We start from the raw sequence: 27,232 nt of genomic DNA on the forward strand, positions 1-27,232 counted from the left end.
AAGATTATCTGGAAGTCAGGGCGACAAAGGAAAGGATAAAAATTTAATAAAGCAGCAAGTAACAAATTCTTTCATTTTTACATGTAGCTTGATTTCATTATGTCATAGAGTTTATTTCAATCAAGGCCTTGATTCTTAATCTCCATTTTTTTTCATTTTTCTATGTGTTTCTCATCAGTATTCCATCGCTGTATGTGTACTCATCCAAGTAATGTCATAAACCTGGTGGCAAATGCTGCCTGGTTGCATTTAATAGTAACAATGTCAGCATTTCCACATCATGCAAGATCCCATGAGCATATAGTCTTAATGTTCCAAATATCAATGCTATTATTTAATTCATAAATTTTGTTTTGTTTCTAGGGAAAAGAGAAACATGCAAACACCAGAGTAAGTGTCTTCTTTCCTGTTATTTTCTTCATCATTTTTTCCCACCTCTCAGTTGCCCATCATGCTCCATACATGTGTGTCAAGCTTTTTTTCATTTGTCATCTTTCATAGTTTATTTCATAAATGTGAAAGCTGCTTTCTAAATAGAGATATTTAGGAGGGGTAGAAACTAAAACTAGAAAGGGTTTAATAAGATTACACAGATAAAAATTAAACATTTTTAATTTTTAAAAAATTAAAAATTATTTCAGATTCAGAATATTAACTTACCATTTATACTATGTGGTTTCCAATCTGCATTTCTATAAACCAGAGAACAGATGAAAAGACCTTTCATACAAGTTTTCCAGAATCTACAGTAATAACCTACCATAAAATGAAACTTCTGTGAGTATTTATAAATGCCCCACCAGAAGCAAAAATATAAAAGCTATGGAAGTTTTATCTTAATCATAGAAAATAAATAGAAAACTAGTTTGTTACTTAGGACAGTAATATTAATACAATGCTTCATAGCTTAGTTTAATAAAACATGTATTTTAAAATCAGTTTATAATTTTTAGTTTTGTTACATTAAAAGTATGTGAGATGTATGACTTTCTGAAATAGTTTATTGAATGTCCAAAGTGCAATAATGTCTTGTTATTTTTAAAGATAAAAATACTTCATAACTTTTTCAAATTGATGACCCGTCAGGTTAATATATGATTCTAAATATATGTTGTTTTATTTCTTTTTGACCTAGCATCCAACTGGTTCATCACAGTGCTATTCAGAAATCTACCAAGGAGCTTCGAGACATGTCCAAGAATAGAGAGATAGCATGGCCCCTGTCAACGCTTCCTGTGTTCCACCCTGTGACTGGGGAAATCATACCTCCTTTACACACAGACAACTATGATAGCACAAACATGCCATTGATGCAAACGCAGCAGTAAGTGTCCACTTAGAGCCATAGTTATTAATATACATGTATATTTTTACTAATGTCTGTAAAGAACAGAGCTTTCTGTTGTTGTGTTGTTTGTTTGTTTATAACTGGAAGAGAAAATACCAAAAGGACATTAATTGTGTAAATCCCACCCCTACTGTCCTGACATATACAATACAGTTACTTTTAGGAAATGTGCTTTTTTCCCCCCACTAATCCAAACAAGACTACATATACCTTAATATTTAAGAAATTGACACTGATACTAAACTCAACATTACATGTTTGCTCAAAGATGAGTTAATTATTAAAAAAGAACCATATCCTAAGCATTTCAAATTGATTATTTTTAGAGATGTTAGAATTATTTGGTTTAAACCTATTAAAATGTTATTACCATAGACCTTTGTAATCTAAATTTTTGCCTCAGAATTAAGGGTGTTTGGGTTGTTTTTTATGATCTGCTTGTATGTCAGAGCAAGCAGTTCCAATTTGGGCTATAAACACCTATTTTATTAGTGCAAACTTTGTCTAGTGCTCTAGGGATCAGGGTTAGAAACCCTGGAAGGACTTTGTAAGCAGTAGGTAAGAGTGAGGGGTGAGGAAATTGTACAGTTGCATTTGGGAGACCATGCTATATAATGCTGTAATGCAGCATTATGCTGCATTCTATATTGCTGATACAATGTAGCCTAGTGGCCACATTTTTATGTAAGGGAATGGTGGGTAAAACTGTTATTTATAAGAACATGTCTCTTTTTTTTCTTTTTCCTTTTTTTTTTTTTTTTTTTTTTTAAGATAGAGTTTTGCTCCTGTTGCCCAGGCTGGAGTGCAATGGCACGATATCAGCTCACTGCAACTTCCGCCTCCCAGGTTCAAGTGATTCTCCTGCCTCAGTCTTCCAAGTAGCTGGAATTATAGGCACCTGCCACCATGCCCAGCTAGTTTTTGTATTTTTAGTAGAGATAGGGTTTCACCATGTTGGCCAGGCTGGTCTTGAAATCCTGACCCAGGTGATCCACCTACCTTGGCCTCCAAAGTACTAGGATTACAGGTGTGAGCCACCGTGCCCGGCCTTTTTTTCGTTTTAACCATATGTTAAAATGAGTTAAATTCAATTGCCCCAAGCACTAGAAGTCACAAAGTTGGCTTTTGAGGTCCTCCTCTTTTTCACTTTACTTTTATAGATGGAATGGCTATACAGAAAAATCTCTCTTCCTCTCTCTGTCTCTCTCTTTCTCTCTCACACACACACAGACACATACATACCCTTAGGATATAATATTAAAGTGAACACATTTACCTGGGAACTCTACTGGGTACATTTTTCCCATTGAGTGCTTATTTTGTAACCAGGTAGAATGCATGTGGTAATTTGAAGATTAAATAACAATTAATATGAGTAGTATAGACAGACTAGATAAGTTTATCCAGAATACTTTAGAAACCCAAAAGTATTATGAATATTTTTCTAAAGTTCTCTAACATCACTTAGGGTCATACAGACTAAGGTGCCTGTTTATGTACATGTGTGTGAGAGAGAGTAAGTAATGGGTAGTGGGTAATTTAAGAAATGGGTGAAATTGCATATGTTTACAATTTTAAATTTTGGAAACATTAATACATCAGGGATAGAAATATTAAGGTCTACAAAATTTAGTTGTACTGAATGGAACAGATGGGTTTCTGTGCTCTCTGGTGGTCAGTAGCCCACCTATTATGGGTCATCATAAAATCCAGTTTACCAGGATTAGATACTGATGAGAAAAATTGGTAAAATTTCAAGAATATTGTAATAATTCAGAATTTAACCACCTCTTATCCTGTTTTTAGATGAAAATTATGAAATGGTTTTGTCTTTCATTTTCAAAATGAAAAGAATTTGTACTTATTCTTTAAGGTTATTATTTCTGATATTGTTTACCCTAGCATGCCAGTGAAATGTTGACAGATATCCTTCAAAAATGGAATGGTCAAATACACTTGGAAAAAAGCAGTAGCAACATTGCAAAATTCTAACATGAAACATGAAATCCAGTAGCTAACCAAATTGTTTATGAATGATAAATTCAGTATACTTAGTATGAATGTGAAGATGAAATGCATGCCCTTTTAAGAAGGGTTAATTAATAAGTACAAGGCAGCATTATCCAAGCATATACCTGGTTATTGAGTACTGTAATGTAAAGGTTTTATTTCATTTTTTAAGCTACAACAGTCTTCAGTCCCTTGGTGTGTTGATATACTTTGTGAATCCATAGGAAAAGGTCAGAATAGGTAAATCTTCAAAGAACACAGTTTGAGAAATGCTTCTATTGATAATGTAACAATACTGTAGAATTTTAGAGTAGAAAACTAGTTATAATGAGAAGGAGAACTTGAATATGTTTGTAAATCAGTAAAACTCTATTGATAGTGAAATTCAAGAGAGGAAAAAGGTTGTTGTCATTTTAAGATAACCCTTTCTAACCATATATATTGAAAATAAGAATAGCTCCTTAAAAAGTATTTTGATTCCCGGTGGTTAGAATTTTGCAATGTTGCTACTAATATACAAGCAAAATAAAATTTTCTATCTAGTTTACACCAAATGCATCTTTCTGGTCCTTCCATATCCCCATCAAGACTGTCATTATGTTGATCAGATCTCTCTATTTGCAAATGCAATAGGCTATTATATTGAACTTGCAACAACTTAAAACCATACGTATTTTTAAGTCCAGAAAACCTTCACATTATTCAGATTTCTGCTAATGGAAAAGCTCCATTAACTAGCACTTCTATATAAATAGGGTACATAGATAATTGATGATGTTCACAATGATTATTCTGAGGCACTGCAGGATCATCAAGTGCGTCTGACTCATCAGAGGAAAATTAAATTACATTCGGTGTCGTTTCAGTGTTGAGTGTATATTATCTTTCTTTTATTCTTAGAAATGGATCATATGTGCACAGTCTCTATGGTAACTCCCTATAAGCCAGAATATGTGATTAACCTCATTTTCCAACCATGCCAGATAATAGGGAATTTATTGTATGGGGTTCATCATAGCTGTCCTTTATGCAAATTCAACTTTTACTTTTTACCAGAAAAACAGCCATGTTTTAAAAGTTTTACTTCAGCACTGAGTAGACACACACAAATATTTTGGTCATTTGGATTGAACTGAATTCTCAAGATTAAAATGCGATATTATATTTGGGGAGGCATTACAGTACTCAATAACCAGGTGTATGCTTGGATAATGCTGCCTTGTACTTATTAATTTACCCTTTCTAAAAGGGCATGCATTTCATCTTCACATTCATACTAAGTGTACTGAATTTATCATTCATAAACAGTTTAGCTAGCCAAAGGATTCTGTGTTTATTCTTCAGATTGATACCAGAAATATTCAGACATGGATATGGCTAAAGGTTTATATTGGCTTCTAAGCAAGACTCAATAATATTCAAAGCTTTCTTTCAAAACTGCATAAAACTAGTTTGTTCCTTTAAACAAGTCAATTTACATCAGAGGTATAGAGAATTCACAATGTTATGTAATGAATGGCTGCCACCATTATCAATTACATGGTAATATTTTCTTTTTGGTAGAATGTTTCACAGAGCTCCAGACTGGCACCATAAATTAGCCAGTAAGAAAAAATGTTTAATCATTTGCAGATGATAAATTTGAGACACTGATAAGAGACAAAGTTAAATTAGGTCAGAACTGAGATTAGATTATTTACCTATCCTGATATCTAGGCAGGGATAGATAATGTCGGTCATTGACCTCAGAGAGATCTCTGATTCAGGTTATAAGCAAAATGAACAAAGAGGCAGTGGAAAGGGAAGCTGGAGCAGAATGTGGAGACGTAGCACATGCCCAGAAATGAGGTGTTTCATTTTGTACTGTGTTTCTTTTGCTTTTCAAATTACAGAGACAATATAAATAGGCTTTTAAAACTATCACATAGTCTAGAAATGTAAGGTCAATTTAATTTGATCTTGGCTAATGTATTTATTCTTTAATAAACTTTTTATTTTGGAATGATTGTAGAGGTACAGGAAAGTTACAAAGATAATAGAGTTCCCACATACCCCTCAGTCAGTTTCTCCCATTGTTAACATCTTATAGTACCATGGTACATTTGTCACAATGAGGAACCCAGTATTAGTATGTTACTGTTACCTAGACTTCAGACTTTTTTCAGATGTCATTAGTTTTTCCACTAATGTCCTTTCTCTGTTCTAGGATTCCATCTAGGACACAATATTCACTGTGTCTCCTTAGTCTCCTCAGGTCTGGGCATTTTCTTAGACCTTTCTTGCATCCCATGACCTCGACAGTCATGAGGAGCTGTAGCCAGGTATTGTGTAGTATGTCCCTCATGCCTTCATAAAGTAAGTTTTTCTGCATCTGTACTTAGTTATCTTTGTAGCCTAGTGAATAAGTGTTGCCATTAATAGCAGAAATAATTTTTCCCCTATAGACATTCGTCTTATTTATTACAATTTATTTCTGGAAATCACATTGTAAAGTAACTCTTAAAAGTAAATTGACTTTGCCAAAGAATCATTGTTGTGATTGGGGTTATGTTTGTAACCAAAGACTTCACATCAAAAATCTATTACATATTTGACCGGTGTATCTCGATGATTGCCTTTTGTAAATATTTAAATGAAAAAAATTTAATTCCAAGTAATAAAATTTTAGGTCATCAAAGGAATGTCAAGAGAGAGTCTAGCCTTGTTCCCAAACCACGTTGTGTCAGGATCACTGTAGAGCGTTTATAGTACACATTCTGGGGCTCTGAGTATGGGAATTTGCAGTCTGGTGGGCGTGTGTGTTATGGTAGAGCTCCTGCAGAGAGCTTCTCAACAAAGGTTGAGAATTCCTGGCTTAATAATCAAAGGACTTAAGTTTCAGGATCGGAAAATCCAGAGCTCTGGTATTTCTGGTTGGGCCCGTGAGTAAGAAAGGTTGTTATTCACATTCCTCTACATGGAGTTTTAAAAGGGGAACAGTTTTTCCTGATTTCCCCATGTGAAACTGAAAGAAAAGCAGTCCATGCACATTGTCTAGGAGGTTGGAGCTGTTTGGGAGTTTATACTTCTCAGCCTCTATACTCTTCCACACCTCCCTAAACTGCCTGAGGAAAATGGTGTGGAGAGGTTGAGAGATGAGAGCTAATCAGAAAACAGTGCCTGGAACAGCTGAAATCCATTGAAAAAATGTTATTTTGTAGTCTTATGCTTGGGGAAAGGGGCATTGACTGGAGGATCCCAAATATTTGATTTTCTAAAAAATAACATTATATTAAATTTGTAGTGAGGTATGCTGTCTTTTGGGGAAAGATCTGCCTCTTCACTATTCTTTTCTTATGCCAACATCAATACCAATTGATTTTTTTGGAGTGGTAGGCATCTTCATGAGGCCCCGTAGGTAATGAATAATTGGGGACAGTACTCCACACATTTTTCAGGAAGATACTAATTTGCTACACAAAAATTTTCCTTATTCATTATTCTAAACATAATTCCTAATCCGGGATAATTGGTTCTCTCTCAAAACAGGAGATAGGTTGTACTTAATCTTTTGAAAATTAACAAGTATAAAAGTAGAATTAAGTCTTCTAATTGAAGACAGTATCTAATAATTTTAGCTTTTATTTAAATATTTTTCCATTTGTCCTGCTTCTGGTCACAGTGACAACTAACTTTATGGTAAAAGTCCATAAATAAAAATTAAGTTTTAATAAAAGTTAGTATCAGTTGAAGACAATGTTTCAGGGGACTAAGATTATGGTATCCTATTGAGAAGTATCAAGCAGCCAAGAATATTTCAGAGCCATTGATTTCCAAAAATACATAACTATTTCTTATTGTTAAATGATGCCACCATACTAACTGAAAAGTGAAATGTTTTGTATTTCACACAACTAATGTCATTTTCTTTCAACTCTGGCATGGATTCTGTGACTTTATGCAAATCATTTTGCTTTTTAGTCTGAAACAAGTAGCAATATAATCAGTTGATAATCATCAACTTTACTCACTGAATTACTGTATAGGGTATCCAAGAATGTCAAATTACTTTAAAATGGTTGTACAAATAAGAAATAATTGTGTACTGCCCCAAATCACTTATTTATTAATTTGCAAGTTATTGCTCTTGCATTCTTAAAGAATGAAGTTTGTGCAATGACTGATTTACACAATTTTCTATTTAAATGCATGAAATTAATGAAAACAAAATGAGAAAATAATTAATGCTAATAATTTAGAGAGTTACAGTTTTCTTAAATTTCTACATAATACAGTTTATACGTAATAACTTTTCACTTAGTCTAATAATCATTAAATTGTTTTATGACTTTATTAAGGTCCTTTCTTGGAAGGATTATACGGCCTCTATTTGAAGTCGACGCCCCCTCCTGTATAATTGCCTTTAGCAGCCTGCTCTCACCAAAGATGAGAATTCCCCACTTTCTTCCTGCATTCTCTGCATCTTAACTAGCAGAGTTGGGATTGTAGGCATTTTTCCAGTATGCCTGAAGCAGTGCTGTTATGAAATATGTCCCTTCAACTCTTAAATGGAATACACAGTTTTAAATATGCCCATCATAGATGTATTCACACTTTAATACTTACAGGTTCGCATGTAGTTACAAGTTTGGGAAGCCACAAAAACAGAGCTATGTGCACACATCTTGGAGACTCAAGGGTCTCCTTCAAAACAGATAGGTGTACCCAATCAGGGGAAGTTGAATCTCAGAATATTTTTGGTTGAGCACCTTTTTGCACACATAAGCACTTTTAATATAACTCATCTAAGTTTCCTTTGAAATTGCAAGGAGTGCATGTGCATTGTTCAAACACAACCACTTAGAACACACACTATGGATACTTTTCAGTCCCTAAATCAATGTAAGACATACAGTTGCTTTCTTATGCATCTTCTCCAAATTTCTTGCTAGTTTGTGTGTGGCATTTTTCTCAACCAGCCATCTCTTTTCACCTAGCCCAGCCCATTGTGATTTAGAAAGTTTAGCAATGTAGCAAAAGAGGAAAAAACAGAGACTAGAGAAGAAACGACAAGGCATAGGTTGACTCTGATCAGTGGTTTTCAAGCTAAATTCCACAGAAAGGTCAGTTGGGAGGGCCAACAAGAGAAGTAGGGGTCATCCAACAACCTCATCCAAATGCTGATTTTGAATTTGGAGGATCCTTAATCTAGTGCTTTTGGAAAACATGTGTCTTTTTTTACTAACCACTACCTATGTTAGAACACCTACATTCTATACTTTCTTTTGTATTTTGTTGAAATGTGTTGATTCAATCTGCTAACAGGCTAGGTAGAGCTGCAGATGGTAAGGAATGAGGAAGTGCTTGTGTGTGGTGTGTGCCTATGTGTAGAGGGTGCACTGTATTCGTTCTGAGTGTAGAATAGACCCAGATCAGTTATACCTGAGTAGATAAAGTAAAACACATCCTCCCACCCTGTGCCAGATACCCATCTAATTGCATTTTGACTTCTGTAGTAAAGATGTTTGCCTTGCCATCTTTAAATGTAGAACTTATTCCCTCTTCGTAGTTTATAAATTTATCTTTTTACTTTTGTGACCAAAATCAATATAAATACATAGTGTGAAATTCTGAAAGAACAAACAAGCTAAAAAAGAAATACTCCTCTAGCCTACACAAGGATAAGGCTGATAAGTAACAATAAAAAAGAATATAATCATTGGGATGAATTATTAAGTAACTTCCTCAAATTGTGTTAGAGTTTATTATTTCCTTAGTAATATCTTTAAAGTGGAACTGAAACATTGAAAAAAAATCGCTCAAAGGTGTTAACTATAGATTAAATTAAGAGTTTAAACAGTATTTAACTAGCACGTACTGTTTTCCACTTTAGATTGTTGTATCTGGAACATAATATTTGCCTGGCTGAAATATTATCAATGGTTTTCAAACTGTTTCTTACAGATTTCTTAGAATTGCTGCAGGGGCCAGCATGAGGGACAAAGAAAACAAAGCGGACAGGATTCCTAACTCCCTTGTTTCAACCCAGGCAACCTCACATTTATCTCTTTTGTACATCACAGTTCTGCTTAGGGTTTCAATTAAGAGAAATCCCAGTGCTAAAGAGAAAACAAAAAACTTTGAAAATCCCCAGCATGGATCAAACTTTATTACAAAGGACTGACTCTTAGAGTTTCTTCCATACAGAACCTAAATTGTACATTTTCATAAACTAATTTTAATATCAAAATGTGAAACTAAATCTGTAAGTTAATAAATGTGTATACTTTATAATGCTTACTGCTGAGGATACTAAACAAAATATGATAGTTCTTACTGTTAATATACTTTAGGACAATTAAATATTATGTACAGAGAATACAATGACAATCAGCATGTGAATGAAAGCATGCTTAATGGTAACCTAATTGTGGGTTGCTTAGAGAGTAAGGATGCATAGGGAGGTGGTTCTTGAGATTTTTTAAATTAAAAATAATACATTAAAAATTTTAATAACATTTCTTATGGGAATTTTTAAATTATAAGAGTAAAACCTGTATGCTGTAACAAGTTCTGAGTTGAGTTTGCAAGGACAAATGGGAGCTGATTGGGTACAGGACATGGTAGTAGCCATGGTGGTTGGTTGTCAGCTTCAAGCAGACATGGGGCACTCCATGTAGGAGCGAGATATATTGTGGCTTTCCAGGCCACATTAAGAAATCTGAAATTTAATCTGCAGGTAGATACAAGGAAATACTTAAATGTGTGTTATTTAAATGACATAATAGATTTGTGTCTTAGAACACTGGTCCCCAACTTTTGGCACCAGGAACTGGTTTCATATCAGACCAGGTGTGGGGGATGGTTTGGGGTGATCCAAGGGCATTGCATTTATTATGCACTTTATTTCTATTATTATTACATTGTAATATATAATGAAATATTATATAACTCACCATAATGTAGAATCAGTGGGAGTCCTGAGCTTGTTTTCCTGCAACTAGACAGTACCATCAGGGGGTAATGGGGAACAGTGACAGATCATCAGGCATTAGATTCTCATAAGGAGTGCACAACCTAGATCCCTTGCATACACAGTTCACAATAGGGTTCACGCTCCTATGACAGTCTACTACTGCCACTGATCTGACAGGAGGCAGAGCCCAGGTGGTAATGCGAGTGATGAGGAGCAGCTGTAAATACAGATGAGACTTCGCTGGCTCACTTGCCACTCACCTCCTGCTATGGAGCCCAGTTCCATGGCCCAGGGGCTGGGGGCCCCTGTCTTAGAAGAGCATTCTGACAGCAATGTGCAGAGTGGATTATAAGGGGACAAGAATGTAAATGAGGAAACAAGTCAACCCCCTTACAAGGATCCAAGTGAGAAATGATGATGGCTTCAACCAAGTTAGCAATGGAGATGGGGAAGAATGGGGCAGATCCAAATAAGACGAAAAGAAATGTCAGAAGTCCCTAAGTGGTTGGATGTGGAGACTGAAGGAGAGGGAAGGAACAAGGATGACTTCTGCATTCTGCCAATGCATCTGGATGCATGCCTGACATGAAGATAAAAGAGCACAGATGTTTGGGATAGTGAATGAAGGTGGTTATATATGTTGTTCCATGAAAATATGTGAGCATGTTTATATCTTCTAGGCCTGGATCTGAAAGTGTATAGGTTAAGAGCATAAGCCACTGTGTTCATATCTTAGCTACCATGTCCTAGCTATGTAGCCTTGGATCTCCAAGGCTATTTCTTCACCCATAAAATGGGGAAAACATTAACACCTACCTCTTAGGGTTGTTGTGAGGTACTTTAGAGTATAGCCTGTAGTAAAAATTTCATGCATGTTATCAAATATTGTTAATTTTTATCTTCCTCAGACCTCAAGTTTCCTCATCTGTAAGCTCATGAAAGGGGAGGGGAATTGTGCTGGATTACATGACTGGGGTCAGTTACCAATACAGTTTTTCATTCTAGTATGTCTGCTCTCTATTTACAAGTGTGTAAACAAACAGTTTTACTCAAAAATGTTCATCATTTCTAGGAACTTGCCACATCAGACTCAGATTCCCCAACAGCAGACTACAGGTGAGTGCTAAGAATAATAAATTGATGTTTATGAATGAATCTACAGATTAAAAGATAATTATGGCACTATATAATTTATGAAGCTTTAGCTTCACCAAATAAGGCAAAACACTTGTGTCATTCCTTAATCAGACTTAAAACCTCAGAATAATGGCTTAGATTATTACATAGATTGGCATCAGAATGATAAACACAGGGTAAATGATCTTAGAGCAAAAGCATCCATGGAGGTCCTGTCTAATTAAGGAAGACTGAATAAAACCCCTTCCTTCAGTGAAGCTCTCTATTCTTCCCCTTGGTATGAAAGATTCTTAGCTTGGATGCATCTAGGATTTGTCTCAGTAAGTGAGCAGCTTGAAACTGACTCTTACAAAAGGAAACCATTGTGACAAATCACTGAGGCTTCAGGGGGATAAATGAGAAATGGCTGGCCTGGTTTTAAAGCCGCTTTAAAAAGCTGTTATAACATGACCAGTGACAACAAGATGGCAGACAATTCTCCTTGGACTATTCTATTTCCCTAAGACTTGCTTTCTTTATTTCTTTCAAGTGTCCCTAAAAATTTTCCACAGCCAATTATTTCATTCATCTCTATACTGAGTAGATAACTTATTCATGATTGTCTTCTAATTAGTGGTTGATTCCTAGTTCTAATTGCCAGGCAACCATTAATGCCTTTGTAGCTCTTTTGGAAAAGCAAGAGAAGTTTTAAAAATGTAAGTTGGGTGTGGAATTCTGAGTATGAATGGTGGCATTGTGGTAGGGAAACTGTTAAAGTAAATCTCTTAAAAACTTCAGGCACATACAGAAATGTATTGGATGTTTTCATTCAGAAATTATCTTCTCTATTACTGCTTTCGTGAATTTAAGGAGATTTTCGTTTGACAACTTTTCAAAGATTTGAGGCAAGTATAATGAAATTGTTCATCAGATTTTAATTACAAGATAATGTTTATCAGAATTTTCCATACAATTTTGATTACTTGTTTTAATTAAATGCTAACATGTTTCAACAAGACTGTTCAGTATATTGATGTGTTGGTGCTACTTTGTAAGCATTCAGGAGATTGATGAAGGAACAAACTTTGTTATAAAAATGAGTAACCTAAAGAGAGAAAAAAGATAAATGAATCCCTACTACCACTAATTTCATGGTTATTTTTTTAAAGAGGAAAATTTCTAAAAGAATACTTCTACGATAGAAATGATAGAACTTCTTTGTTATTAACCTTGTAGCTTCCATCTGTCCTACGATGTCTATCTCCTGATTCTTAATTATTTCAGGCAGGGAGTGAGTAGGAAGGAGGCAATTTCTAGAAAAATAGTAAATATTTATTTTGAGTATTTAAAAATCCAGATTTTACTTACCCACTAGGAGAATTAGGAAACTTGACTAGATGATATTAGAGCAATTTGTTTAGTAGTCACATAGATATTTTACCAAGTGCTCTTGTTAACTTGCTACATTTTAGTAATACAGAGCATTTCCAAATACAAGGACAATTTATGCCTAAACAAATATAAGAGCCAAAGAGTTTTCCTAGGGGATTTTAAGGTTGTTTAACCCAATTTATAAAATTATTTTTCTGAAACAGATTTTAGGGAGCAGGTATTTTGCTTGAGTCAAGAAAGTTTTGTTCTCCTTTTTAGTTAACACTAGAGCCTATTACCTTGTTTTCTTACATTTTTCTGCAATTTGGATCATACTATTGACTAAAGTACACTATCTCCTCTTGGTTGTTTTGTTGTTATTGTTGTTTTTTTCAGTGAGTCCCCAAATATCTTAAGTGCCAAAGGGAGAGAGACCACCCTAGCATTTTTTTTATAATTATGAAAGATTGGTGTGTTTGTGCCTCTGGTACATTTAAAGCTAAATGGAGGCCAGGTGCGGTGGCCCACGCCTGTAATCCCAGCACTTTGGGAGTCCAAGGCAGGTGATCACCTGAGGTCAGGAGTTTGAGACCAGCCTGGCCGACATGACGAAGCCCCGTCGCTACTAAAAAAATACAAAAATTAGCTGGGCATGGTGGCATACACCTGTAATCCCAGCTGTTTGGGAGGCTGAGGCAGAAAAATCACTTGAACCCAGGAGGTGGAGGTTGCAGTGAGCTGGGATCGCACCATTGTACTCTAGCCTGGGCAACAGAGTCAGACTCTGGATTTAAACAAACAAACAAACAAACAAAAACCTAAATGGAGGCATGCCTCCTGGAGAGAAGGGCTAATGGGCAGTTTACATTCCTTATTTCCATTCTGTTCATTTAAATGAAAAACTTTATTTCTCAATTTCTAAATTATTCTATCTGCAAATGCATGGATTCAGTGCTGTTTATATATATTTTTGAGTACAGCAGCTTTTCTTTTCTTTTACCCTGATTATCCTAATACTGCAAAGAGGCAGCTACATTTATGCGATTGTCATGGAACAGTAACTGGAGTTTTCCAAGTACCATAGAACATTATGTGCGTGTCAGTTTTCTTTATGAAGGTAATTTAGGCATAAGAGTTTGCATCTTGGATATCAAGTAATTTTATTTGTAGCTACCTATATGGAATTTATCAGGGGAAAGTATATCTTGAAGTTTTTTTTTTTTTTTTTTTTCATTTAGTTACTTGTTTTCTTTTAAATTCCCATCAAAGCTCTAAGAAATGAACTAGCTGCTGGTGTTGTACTCCTGGACTTGAGCACTAGCCGGGATAATAGAGCAGTTAAAAGCTGACAATCGCACTAACTTTTGGACTAGGCCCAAACCATTAGGTTTGATGCCCCTTCAGGTTTTCTCGTTTTCTCTGCCCTACCAGCCCACATGATATTTTTTTAAAAGCCACGATTAAAAGGTACAGTTATATATCCTGCAATCAACCTCATTCTTTTTGTTTATTGTGGGAGGAATTTTCAGACTGTTCCTTTTGGGAAATACAAAATATTATAGCCTTGGTCCAAGAAGGAGAAGACTAATTTAGAATTTTTTCTTTCGCTTTCTGTTTTTTAAAAAAACGAAATACAGAGAAATAATGCAATATAATTATTTTACATTGTATTAAGAAGATGGAAACTTTCTCCTTGCCATAATTTGCTTTGCTCAAAATCTAAAAGTATACATGCCCTGACTAACTCCTGCCCATATTCATTCTTACACATTGCAGGTAAATGGTATCCCTGAAGAAAGAAAACTGACTGAAGCAATGAATTTATAATCAGACAATATGGCAGTTATATCACATTTCTTTTCTCTTCCAATAATGCATGAGCTTTTCTGGCATACGTTGTGCATGTTGGCAGTATTAAGTGTATCACCAAATAATACAACATAACTTTCATTTTACTAATGTATTTTTTTTGTACTTAAAGCATTTTTGACAATTTGTAAAACATTGATGACTTTATATTTGTTACAATAAAAGTTGATCTTTAAAATAAACATTATTAATGAAGCCTCATGACTGGTGAAATTTACTTCAATAAAGTATTTGCTTCCTATTTAGTAGAAATCTTTTAATTGCTAGAAACAGGTTTATGTGTTCATTCTCATTCCACAAGACTTTATTTAATGCTTCCTATAAATATACAAAATGCCTGTGCCTCCGTGTTCCAGTTGAGCAACCCATTTAAATAATACTTTAACTCTTGTGGCCTGTAAATCCTGTTGTTTTATATACCACTTGGAGTGTTTTTGAATAAACCTAGTTTTATGGATTGTGAAACTGATGACACCCAATTCACGCAGGGCAGCCCAGGTTGCATACTTACCTGACTTCATAATCAGATATTTGGTTTTTTTTTTTTTTTTTTTCTTTAGCTACACCTACTGGAATGGGAGGATATTTGGATCTAGAAGCAAGACAGGAGCTGTTACACAAAAAGAGAATAGTTACTGCTAATGTGACATCAGTTAGCTCCAAATCCCCAGAGTACTTTACATAACTCCTTTATGTTCAAGTCTCTCTAGCTTTGGTCAGTTTCATGCATCTTGGATACTATTGGATCAGTGTGGCTATCATGTCACCTGGCAGGGCAGCTTTCCTTGCAGACTGGACTAGCTGGAAACCTTCTCTTAATCTACTCTGGGAAAATTTTTGTGTCACCTATTAGGTGGCCAGAGGTCACAAAAATTCCAAAATCCAGAAAGATTCCCTGTTAATGTTAGGTACCGTAACTTGTTTTCCACTTAGGGAGAATACTCTGTCACATCATTGACATTAGAACCTCCCCCTTCTTTCTAGGACAGAGGATGTAGGTTCTCTTATTTCTTAAAGATGTATCTCTTACTCTAATTTCTTCCTAAGTTAACTAGGGCATTGCCACTTGCTGTTCTACAGGAGTAATCAGCTTGAGGTTGTAAATGTATTGCAACAGAGTCATGGCCTAGGAGGAATGCAGTGTTGTCAAGGCTCCAGAGGACCAGATTTTGGCACAGAACGCAGAGTAAACAAACTGTTGCTACTGCCAGGTGAAATCAAATTGCTCCTAATAGTCCCAGTGAGCAGGAACAAAGTAATGCACGATCAACATATCATGGACTACAGATCAGAAATCAGGAACTTTATTCATCTATTCTAGTAAAGAAGCCATTTGGAGATTGCAAAGTGCAGTTGGAGTTAGAATTGGTTTTTACACTGACCATATTGAGATATTGAATGGGGACAGAAATCACTGGCCAGCATCTTACAAATATTTAATAATAGCTTTAATCACTGCAGTTCCCCGTGAAAAAGTGATCTTGCTTCTGACTTAATATTTTGGTGGGGAAAAGAGTACAAATAATTTCCCCTTGGTTGATGCTACCCTAATAGTCCTTAAGGACTATTAAGGGTTTTTGTGTTTTGTTTTCGAAATGAGGATTCTGCCACGTGCTGAGGATTTCTATCCCAACTATACTCTCCTAGTGGGCAAAAGACTATATGGTAAGTTTTGGGTCCTGATGGTAAACTTAAAACACCTTTTCAGTTAGCCAGCATAATCCCTTGCCCTAAAATACTGACTAGAGTGGTTCTCTACATTTTTAGGAATCCAAGTAAACTCAGATTTAGATTCCAAATATCCCCTAAAAGTTAGTGACTTTTCCACCCTCCAAGGTATATTTACCCATATACATGACAGCCTCTCTTTGAGGAAGGTCTAGGTTCAATTTCCACATGGTGTATACCTGAGGTTACAAGATTTGCCATCATTTCACAGGTTCCATGTCTATAAACTGGTTCTTTAGAATTGACTAAGGGACCATGATTCTTTCGAACACTGACTTTAGTAAGGCCTTCTCCCACCAAACTTGTGTGTTTATTTCTATCCTCCTTCAGCACTTACTTGGAGGCTACATCAGTAATGGTACTGGGCAGTGCAATAAGGAATTGTTGATCTTTAGACACAAGTGCCAATGGCAGTAATGAAACTGAAAGCCCCTAAAAACATTTATTTAGGTCAAAATATGCATTAAAAAATTTACATCTGTAAGTCTACACTGATGACAGAAAAGAGCACTAAGTAAAGCTATTAAGGCTAAATTTGAGGCTAAGAGAATACTTAGAAAAAAATTAAATAGAAAATAACATCAAGGTCAGTGCCTCCAAGTACATACATAGCAAATAGGTGAGGTGAGTGACCCTTGGGATCAATGGTCCAAGATCTGAGCTATTCTCACGTCTTGACCATACCAATTAAGGATGAATAAAAGCCTTCAAGCAAGCCATCCTAAAATAGGGCAGCTTCAAAAAATTTGCATTTCAGAATTTCCTGTGAAACACCCCTACCATTTGCTTACTTACTGAATGCCTAATATGTTACTATAAGTCAGAGAGTGTTCTAAGATGTAGTCGTGAGCCATATTAGACATAGGCTTGTTCTCAAGGAGTTTACATTCTACTGGAAAAGACAGATATTAATCAAGTCATTATACAAATAAATGTCAACCTGTAATAGTGTGATAAATGCTATGAGGGAAAGTAATTGATGCGATAAAAGTTTATCACAGCAAGACTTGACCTAGTCAGCAAGGTCAGAGAAGCTTCCCTAAAGTTTGGTTGATACCAAAAGAATGAGTAGTAAATGCTAAGATGAAAAGAAACTATCAACAGAGTAAACAGACAACCTACAGAATGGGAGAAAATTTTTGCAATCTATACATCTGACAAAGGTCTAATATTCAGCATCTATAAGGAACTTAAACAAATTTACTAAGAAAAAAAAACATTAAAAAGTGGGCAAAGGACATGAATAGACAATTGTCGAAAGATGACATACATGTAGCCAACAAACATATGAAAAACAGCTGGCCAGGTGCAGTGGCTCACGCCTGTAATTGCAGCAGTTTGGGAGGCCGAGGCGGGCAGATCACTTGAGGGGTAGTCAGGAGCTCAAGACCAGCCTGGCCAACATGGTAAAACCCCATCTCAACTGAAAATACAAAAATTAGCTGGCCATGGTGGTGGGCACCTGTAATCCAAGCTACGTGGGAGGCTGAGGCAAGAGAATCATTTAGACCCAGGAGGTGGAAGTTGCAGTGAGCCGAGATCACACCACTGCACTCCAGTCTGGGAGACAGAGCAAGGAAAGCTCAACATCACTGATCATTAGAGAAATGCAAATCAAAACCACAATGAGATACCATCTCGCACCAGTCAGAATGGCTTTAAAAAAAAAAAAAAAAAAAAAAGGTAAAAAAATAACAGATGCTGGCAAGGTTGTGGAGAAATAAGAATGCTTTTACACTGTTGGTGTGAGTATAAATTAGTTCAACCATTGTGGAAGACACTGTGGTGGTTCCTCAAAGACCTAAAGACAGAAATACCATTCAACCCAGCAATCCCACTGCTGGGTATATATGCAAAGGAGTATAAATTATTCTATTATAAAGATACATGCACATTTATGTTCACTGCAGCACTATTCACAACAGCAGAGACATAGAATCAACCTAAATGCCCATCAATGACAGACTGCATAAAGAAAATGTGGTACATATACACCATGGACTACTATGCAGCCATAAAAAAGAATGAGATCATATCCTTTGCAGGGACATGGATGGGGCTGGAGGCCATTATCCTTAGCATACTAATGTAGAAACAGAAAACAAAATACCACATGTCCTCATAAGTGAGAGCTAAATAATGAGAACACATGGACACATGGGGGTAACAACACACACTGGGACCTGTTGGAGGGCAGGAGATGGGAGGACAGAGAGGATCAGAAAGAATATCTAGTAGGTGCTGGGCTTAATACCTGGGTGATGGGATGATCTGTGCAGCAAACCATATGGCACACATTTACCCATGTAACAAACCTGCACATCCTGCATATGTACCCCTGAGCTTAAAATAAAAGTTGGAAATGAAATGAAAAAAACAAAATGTCATTTAATGTCAACTGAAAGAATGAGAATGGATGTCTGCCTGACAACTAGTGTTGGACAGTGTATTAAAATGGGCATTGATATACAGCCAGTGAGATCGTAAGTTGGTACCACTTTCCTGGGAAGAGACTTGACGACACGTTCTAAGAGCCTTTAAGCTTCATTTCATATGCACCAAGCAATTTCTAATTTAAGTTGGATTCTCATGTTTATCTCTTTTGAGGAGACACAGCACTGGTCATGGCACTAGGAGAGTGATATTTTTCACTATACATTTAAAAATTGGCCTTATGAATCTATGTGTCTAATGTGAGTCTACCCCTGAATGGTAGCTTTCTTTATGGGATTCTGGCAAAATCAGGCTCCTGATCCTGTAATACCAAAAGCCAGCCCATGGACTATGGTTAATTGAAGGAATAAGTGTTCCTTGGAGAGGGCTCTTGACAATGATACAATTGATATCCTTTGCAACACCTTGGCTGACTGCTCCCTGTTAATTCAAACTGCAATAGAAAATATAGATTGAGTTGATTTGAAAAGAAACTAAGAGAATGATATGTTTCAGTGCTGGTATGTGAAGAATTATTGCAAGTATGAGCAAAAGGGTAGGGCAGGAGTAAACACTATGTGCATTGTGAAATAATTGATGGCTTTGCAACCTAAGATGAGTAGCCTTAGGTGACAAGAGAAGTGACTCAAGAGTTCTAAGGCCATCTGTTGGAACAAAGGTGATTTTAGAAAAACAAATCTAACTGAACTTGTGATGGTGCTAAGATTAGGAAAGTTATTTCCTGACTTTATATTTATCTGCAATGTTATAATTTTTTGTAAGGAAGAATGTATTCATATCTTACTTGAGTAATTAGAAAATCTTCAATAAAATTTTAAGGAAATGTCAACAAAAGAAAATGCTAAGATGAAGAAGAATAAGAAAAAATATTTGAGGCAGATAGAAGAGCATTATCTAAGCCCTTTTGGAAGAAGAGATACTAGTGAGTCTAGAGTTCTTTAGAAAGTCCAGGGTAGCCACAGTAATGGAGACTAGGCAAGAGATGGTGAAGTATAGGGGAAGGTGAGACCCAAGGTAGGCCAAAACCATGCATGAACTTAAAGGAGAAAAATAAAGTCTGAAGGATGTTAAGAATGAAAAATGTGAAGTGGTCATATTTAACCTTTTTATACATATGAATAATCCAACAATAACATAGAGAGCAGACAGAGCAGTTGGGCAGAATGGGTGTGGTCATACTAGTCAGAAATCTGTTTTAGATACAATTGGAGAAATGATAGCTTTGACTACGATAGTGGTGGGAGATTCAAGAGCTACTTAGGAGGTAAAAAGGCAGCAGTTGTTGGTACACTGATACTTTGGAAATAGTGTTGAGGAACAGAGAGAAGCCAATTCTGATGTGTGGGTTTTCTTGGTCAAATGGTGGCAATATCCATTGTGACAGACAATAGTGGATGAGAATCAGGATTAAGGAAATGATATGAGCTTAGTTTTATGCAAAGTGAACTTCAGGTACCTCTGAGAAAATCAAAATAAGTAGACAATTGAATATATGAATTTGAAACTCAGAGTAGAAGTTCGGACTGGTGCTACAATTGGTGAGTCATCTGGATATGGGTTTTCATCGAAACCATAGGATCTGATGAGAAAACTGGTGGTCATTTTGTCATCTGAATATTCATGCAGCAGCTAAAGTGTGTTGCAATTATTTCTCCAATAGCTAGCAAAAAGGATAAGGTACCTGAAGTTGGATATTTGCCAGAATCTAACGATCAGAGAAAGTCTGAGATGGTATTTTATTGACATTTCACAAAATTAAAATATAACATTACTTATTATTTTTGTACAAATTTTATTACTTTCTTAATAAATCTTACGTTTTTAAAGGTTGTTCATGTGCTCCAAGGATTTCGGTGATCAGATCATCTCACTTTGCATTCAATTAATAGGCTGCAGTTCATTTTAGGCAGTTTATCATGTAGTTTTCATATTATGTTTAATTTTTATGTGATTAAGATTCTTATTACCTTAATTTGGGAGTCCATGCATGTGCCTAAAGCAAATTTTAAGTGTTAAGACAATGAAGAAAGGTTGAGATAAACTGGCCTAGTAGAATTATATACTCCCTTTCCTTTTTCATTTTTTAACATTTCAAAATATCTTATTGGACTGAGTATCAGGGCCCTTTCATTCATTCATTGAGTGAATACTGACTTATGACCTTTTGTGTTCTAGGCATTGAACTATGCACTGGTGAATAAAACATAGTGTATTATGGAAGATCATGAACAAAGTCTAGTATACTATCTGGTACTAGTTGGTGCTAAGTAAATATTTGTTGACAGAATTAACCTAATGTCTAATATAAAAGGTATGAAGGTTTTAAGAATGTTGTAACAGAGAATGAGGAAAGGAAGCTACCTGGATTAAATGATCAGAATAGGCTATCTAAAGAGAAAATATTTAAGACATGATTTGAAGACTAATCATGTGCCACTCATGCTTCGCATTCTGGTCACAGGAAACAGCATGGGCACAGACCGAAAGGCAATGTAATGACAACAGGTGGTTGTGGTTTCTGCCCAGTATCAATTTACCCTTCTTCTAGCAACTTTACATTTTTTTCTCTACACAAACATCTCTGCTCTAATTTCTAGCCAGGTACTTGCATTTAAGGTGACTCCACACCTTGCACCAGATCTCGGGTCTGGCTAATCAGAACACTGCATCTCTCTGGTCAGGGTTTAGACCTCGGACTCAGTAGGACCTGTGAGATATAATTTAATTTTACTGAGACTGCCAAATGGGTGGGGGGCTCTTATCCAATATACTTGAATTTGGAGTGAAAATAAGGCCAACAGAAAAAAAGTAGAGGACCAATAGAATGGTCAGAAACCAATTCTTTATATACTGCAGGTAGTTGGTTTGAGTAACATTTGACTCTCAAGAACATGAAGGATCTCTGTGTTGTTGGAACATATTGATGAGGGGGAAGTGAGATTAAAGATGATTCTGGGGATGTAAACAGAGTCCTATTAGTCTTACAGACTTTGATCGTGGAGTTTGGATTTTATTCTAAAAACATCGGAAACAAAGCATTTGAAGTAGAAAAACAACACGCAATTTACATTTTTAAATTACTCTGGGTTTGTCCTTAATTGTTCCAGCAGGAATGTGTGACCATACAAGTGAAGTGTTGCTAGGAAAGTTCACCTAAGCCTTGGTATCCAGAGATTTTGTTGGGGGTCAGTCATGTAGGCATGTAGTGCCCATATGAATGACCTCAGCTACTCAGATTCCATCCAGTCTTCACCACAGAGCAAAACCAGGCATTCATCACAAATCACTTTTCTAGGATGAACTTATCCAGTCAAACTGGTACAGTGTAGGCCAAGGGCTTAGTCATACAAAAACAGATGTTTACAATAAATACCATAAATACAGCATGGTTCAGGGCTTCCGGCATACAGAAACTCATATCAGGAAGAATGTTCCAAGGGCTCAGAGGCTACCTTCCAGGGGCCAGCCAATGGCCAGGCCTGAAGATAAACATTTCTTTGAAATGTGTAAGATTTGAGCAACCCAATCCTCCTGCCCAAGGATTTAACAGCAGATTTGAGCAGGCAGCAGAAAGAATCAGCAAACTTGAATATGGGACAATTGAGGTTATCCAGTCTGAGGAATAAAACAAAAAAAGAATGAAAGTAAATAAATAGAGCTTGAGAGATCCGTCTTACTCCATAAGCATATCATCATATGCATAATGGGAATCTTAGAAGGAGAAGAGACAGAGAAAGAGACAGACAGGAAGAATACATCAAGAAACAATGGCCAAAACTTCCAAAATTTGATGAAAAACATTCACATTCAAGAGCTCAATGAACTCTGAGCAGGACAAACTCAGAGATACACACTTAGACACATCATGATCAAATTATTGAAAGACAAAGAAAAAGAAAGACTCTTGAAAGCAGCAAGAAAAATGTAATTCAGTATGTGCAAGGGCTCCTCAACAAGATTAACAGTGGATTTCTCATCAGAAACCATGTAGGCAAGAAGGCAGTGGGATGACATATTTGAAGTCCTTGGGGGAAAAATCATCAACCAAACATTTTATATCCAGCAAACTTATTTTGAAAAACTGAAGAAGAATTTAAGACATTCCCAGATAAACACAAAGTAAAGAAATGCTAGAAAGCTTGCCCTACCAGAAATATTAAAGGGAGTCCTACTGACAGTATTAGACAGATCATTGAGGCAGAAAATTAACAAGGATATTCAGGACCTGAACTCAACCTTGGACCAAATAGATCTGATGGACCTCTACAGAACTCTCCACCCAAAAAAACAGAGTATACATTCTCATCACCACATGGCACATACTCTAAAATTGACCATATAATTGAACATACAACAATCCTCAGCAAATGCAAAAGAATGGAAATCATACCAAACATTCTGTGGGACCAGAGCACAAAGAAACAGATGTCAAGACTAAGAGGATCACTCAAAACCATTCAATTACATGGAAATTAAACAACATGCTCCTTAATGACTTTTGGGTAAATAATGAAATTAAGGCAGAAATCAAAAAATTCTTTGAAAATAATTAAAACAAAGATAAAACATATCAGAATCTCTGGCACACAGCTAAGGCAGTGTTAAGAAGGAAATTCATAGCACTAAATGCCCACATCAAAAAGTTGGGAAGATCTTAAATTAACAACTTTACATCACAACTGAAAGAATTCAAGAAGCAAAAACAATCAAGGCCAAAGCTAGCAGAAGACAAGAAATAACCAAAATTAGAGCTGAACTGAAGGAGACTGAGACATGAAAAACCATTCAAAAGATCAACAAATCCAGGAATTGGTGGTTTTTGTTTTGTTTTGTTTTGTTTTTTGGTTTTTTGGTTTTTTTTTTTTTTTTTTTTTTTGAAATGGAGTCTCCCTCTGTCACCCAGGCTGGAGTGCAGTGGCATGATTTTGGCTCACTGCAAGCTCTGTCTCCCAGGTTCATGCCATTCTCCTGCCTCAGCCTCCTGAGTAGCTGAGACTACTGGTGCCCGCCACCACGCCCGGCTAATTTTTTGTATTTTTAGTAGAGACGGGGTTTCACCGTGTTAGCCAGGATGGTCTTGATCTCCTGGCCTCGTGATCCACCCGCCTCGGCCTCCCAAAGTGCTGGGATTACAGGCATGAGCTACCACACCCAGCCCAGGAATTTTTTTTTAATCATTGAGATAGATAGACTGCTAACTGGATTAATAAAGGATAAAATAGAGAAGATCCAAATAAAACAATCAGAAATGATGATGGGAATGTTACCACTGACCACAAAGAAATAAAAATAACCATCAGAAACTACTATGAATACCTCTATGCACACAAACTAGAAAATGCAGAAGAGACAGATAAATTCTTGGACACATATACCCTCCCAAGACTGAACCAGGAAGAAATTGATTCCCTGAACAGACCAATAACAAGCTCTAAAACTGAATCAGTAATAAGTAGCCTACCAACCAAAAAAAGCCCAGGACCTGATGGATTCATAGCCAAATTCTACCAGATGTATAAAGAAGAGCTGGTACCATCCCTGTAGAAATTATTCCAAAAAATTAAGGAGGTGGGACTCCTCCTCGACTCATTCTATGAGACCAGCATAATCCTGATACCAAAACCTGTCAGAGACACAAAACAAAAAAGAAAACTGCAGGCCAATATCCTTGATGAACACTGATGCAAAAATCCTCAATAAAATACTTGCAAACTGAATCCAGCAGCACATCAGAAAGCTAATCCACCACAAACAAGTAGGTTTCATCCTGGGACTGAAAGTTGGTTCAACATACACAAATCAATAAATGTGATTAATCACATAAACAAAAGTACAGACAAAAACCATATAGTTATCTCAATAGATGCAGAAAAGGCATTCAATAAAATTCAACACCCCTTCATATTAAAAACTCCCGATAAACTAGGTATTGAAGGAACATACTTCAAAATAATGAGAGCCATCTATGACAAACCTACAGCCAACATTATACTGAATGGGCAAAAGCTGAAAGCATTCTCCTTAAAAATCAGTACAAGACAAGAATGCCCTCTCTCTTCACTCCTATTTAACATAGCACTGGAAGTCCTAGCCAGAACAATCAAGCAAGAGAAAGAAATAAAGGGCATCCAAACAGGAAGAGTGGAAATCAAACTATCAAACTATTCTGTTTGCCGACAAACATGATTCTACATCCTGAAAAATCCCATAGTCTCAGCCCAAAAGCTCCTTTCACTAATAAGCAACTACAGCAAAGTTTCAGGATACAAAATCAATGTACAAAAATCACTAGCATTCCTATACACCAACAGCCAGCTAAGCCAGGAGCTAAATCAGAAAGGCAATTCCATCCACAATTGCCAGAAAAAGGATAAAATATCGAAGATACAGCTAATCAGGGAGGTGAAAGATCTCTACAATGAGAATTACAAAACACTGCTCGAAGAAATCAGAGAAGACACAAACAAATGGAAAAACTTCCCATTCTCAAAGATGGGAAGGATTGACATTATTAAAATGGGCATAGTGCCCAAAGCAATTTACAGATTCAGTGCTATTCCTATCAAACTACCAATGACACTCTTCACAGAACTAGAAAAAACAAACTATTTTAAAATTCATATGGAACCAAAAAAGAGCCTGAATAGCCAAAGCAATCCTAAGCACAAAGAACAGTGCTGGAAGCACTGTGTTACCTGATGCCTCAAACTATACTACAGTGCTACAGTAACCAAAACAGCACGCTACTGGTACAAAAACAGGAACATAGACCAATGGAACAGAATAGAGGATATAAGGCTGCACCCCAATGACCATCTGATCTTCAACAAAACTGACAAAACATGCAATGGGGAAAAGACTCCCTATTCAAATAAATGGTGCTAGGATAACTGGCTACCCATATGCATAAGATTGGAATTTGTCTCCTTCCTTACACCATGTACAAGAATCAACTCAAGATGGATTAAAGGCTTAAATATAAAACCCAAAACTATAAAAGCCCTGAAAGACAACCTAGGCAATACCATCCTGGACATAGGAATGGGCAAAGATTTCATGACAAAGACACCAAAAGCAATCAAAACAAAAGCAAAAAATTGACAAATGGGATCTAATTAAACTTAAGAACTTCTGCACAGCAAAAGAAACTATCAACAAAGTGAAGAGACAACCTACAGAATGGGAGAAAATATTTGCCAACTAGGCATCTAACAGAAGTCTAATATTCAGCATCAATAAGGAACTTAAACAAATTTACAAGAGAAAAACAAACAACCCCATTAAAAATGGGCAAAGGACATGAACTGACACTTTTCAAAAGAAGACATACGTGTGGCCAAGCATATGAAGAAAAGTTCAATATCACTGATCATTAGAGAAATGATCAATGTACAAAAATCACTAGCATTCCTATATACCACCAACAACCAAACCAAGCCAACAAAAAAACATAATCCAACTATATGTTGTCTTCAAGAGGCACACTTGAGATTCAGAGACTCAAATAAGTTGAAAGCAAAATTACAGAAGAAAAGATATTCCAGGAAAATGTTGACCAAAAGAAAGCTGGAATATTGTATCAGAAAAATAAACTTTAAGATAAAAATTATTAGCCAGGCATGGTGGCTCAGGCCTGTAATCTCATTCAAATTTAGGAAATCTAAAGAGCCCCAGTAAAATACTGCAGGAGAAGGTCAACCCCAAGGCACATAATCATCAGATTCTCCAAGGTCAAAATGAAAGAAAAAAATGTTAAGGGCATTCCATGGGTTTAATGGATATTAACTTCAGTAGGCAAAAGCCACAATCCCAGATGTTTCTGAGAGAATTCCTTCTCTATTTTGGCCTCCTGCTGAGGGACACCACTTTTGTTTCCTAGAAGTCCTCTAGGTTGGGAAGATCTGTAAGGCACAACCTTAATCTCTTGCAAGAGTCCTTTATACGATTTCATCTTCTAACCTTTTTTTTTTTTTTTTTTTTGAGGTTTTAGTAAAAGGTTGTACAGTCATACACTCAACCATCTTTTTGTGCCACACTTTTGGCAGCCATTTCTGATTCTAGGCTTATTTTGCCACATAGAGAAGCTGGAATTTTAAATGTCATCCAGTCTTGGTTACTTTTTGTCTCCTTTCTCTCATTTTTTACTGTAAGCAAACCAGGCATATCTTCAATACCTTGCTTGGAAATATCCTTAGCTACATATCTAAGTTTATCATTTGTGAGTTTTCTTTCCAGGAAACAATTTCCCTAAGCTTTCTACCACTACATGACAAGAATCTCCCTTTATGCAGGTTCAACTACTGTTTCTTATTTTCTTGTGAGCCCTCATTGGCAGCACCCTTAAAGTCCAACTTTCTACTAAAAATAATTTCAAGGCAGTT

At 36.2% G+C, this 27,232-nt stretch overlaps 2 protein-coding genes across 47 annotated transcripts in view; one reads left to right on the plus strand and one right to left on the minus strand.

The window, feature by feature from the left end:
* SGCE (sarcoglycan epsilon) overlaps positions 1-14,868 on the plus strand; it is a 71,573-nt gene extending 56,705 nt beyond the window's left edge. For 8 of the 45 annotated variants that reach the window (XR_012432660.1, XM_045388800.3, XM_045388799.3 and 5 more), the window contains 5 exons: positions 364-390; positions 1,136-1,324; positions 11,386-11,429; positions 12,300-12,334; positions 14,577-14,868. Coding sequence is in view for 26 of the 45 variants with exons in the window: in XM_045388800.3 (XP_045244735.2) it covers positions 364-390; positions 1,136-1,324; positions 11,386-11,429; positions 12,300-12,334; positions 14,577-14,627 (346 nt within the window). In the remaining 19 variants the exon portion in view is untranslated. Of the gene's footprint in view, positions 1-363; positions 391-1,135; positions 1,325-11,221; positions 11,289-11,385; positions 11,430-12,227; positions 12,335-14,576 lie in introns of all 45 variants that reach the window. The other 37 variants (XR_012432659.1, XR_012432664.1, XM_065542330.2 and 34 more) reach the window with 10 other exon arrangements.
* CASD1 (CAS1 domain containing 1) overlaps positions 1-27,232 on the minus strand; it is a 124,180-nt gene that overhangs the window by 34,117 nt on the left and 62,831 nt on the right. Inside the window, exons 18-19 of one of the 2 annotated variants that reach the window (XR_010585775.2) lie at positions 12,659-12,742; positions 12,348-12,534 (exon numbers count right to left, since the gene is read on the minus strand). The exons of the other annotated variant lie outside the window; for it this stretch is intronic. The gene's annotated coding sequence lies outside the window, so the exon portion shown is untranslated. Of the gene's footprint in view, positions 1-12,347; positions 12,535-12,658; positions 12,743-27,232 lie in introns of those variants that run through there. 2 annotated transcript variants of the gene reach the window in all.

This window comes from Macaca fascicularis, chromosome 3 (assembly GCF_037993035.2).
Source record: "Macaca fascicularis isolate 582-1 chromosome 3, T2T-MFA8v1.1".
Classification (NCBI taxonomy): domain Eukaryota; kingdom Metazoa; phylum Chordata; class Mammalia; order Primates; family Cercopithecidae; genus Macaca; species Macaca fascicularis.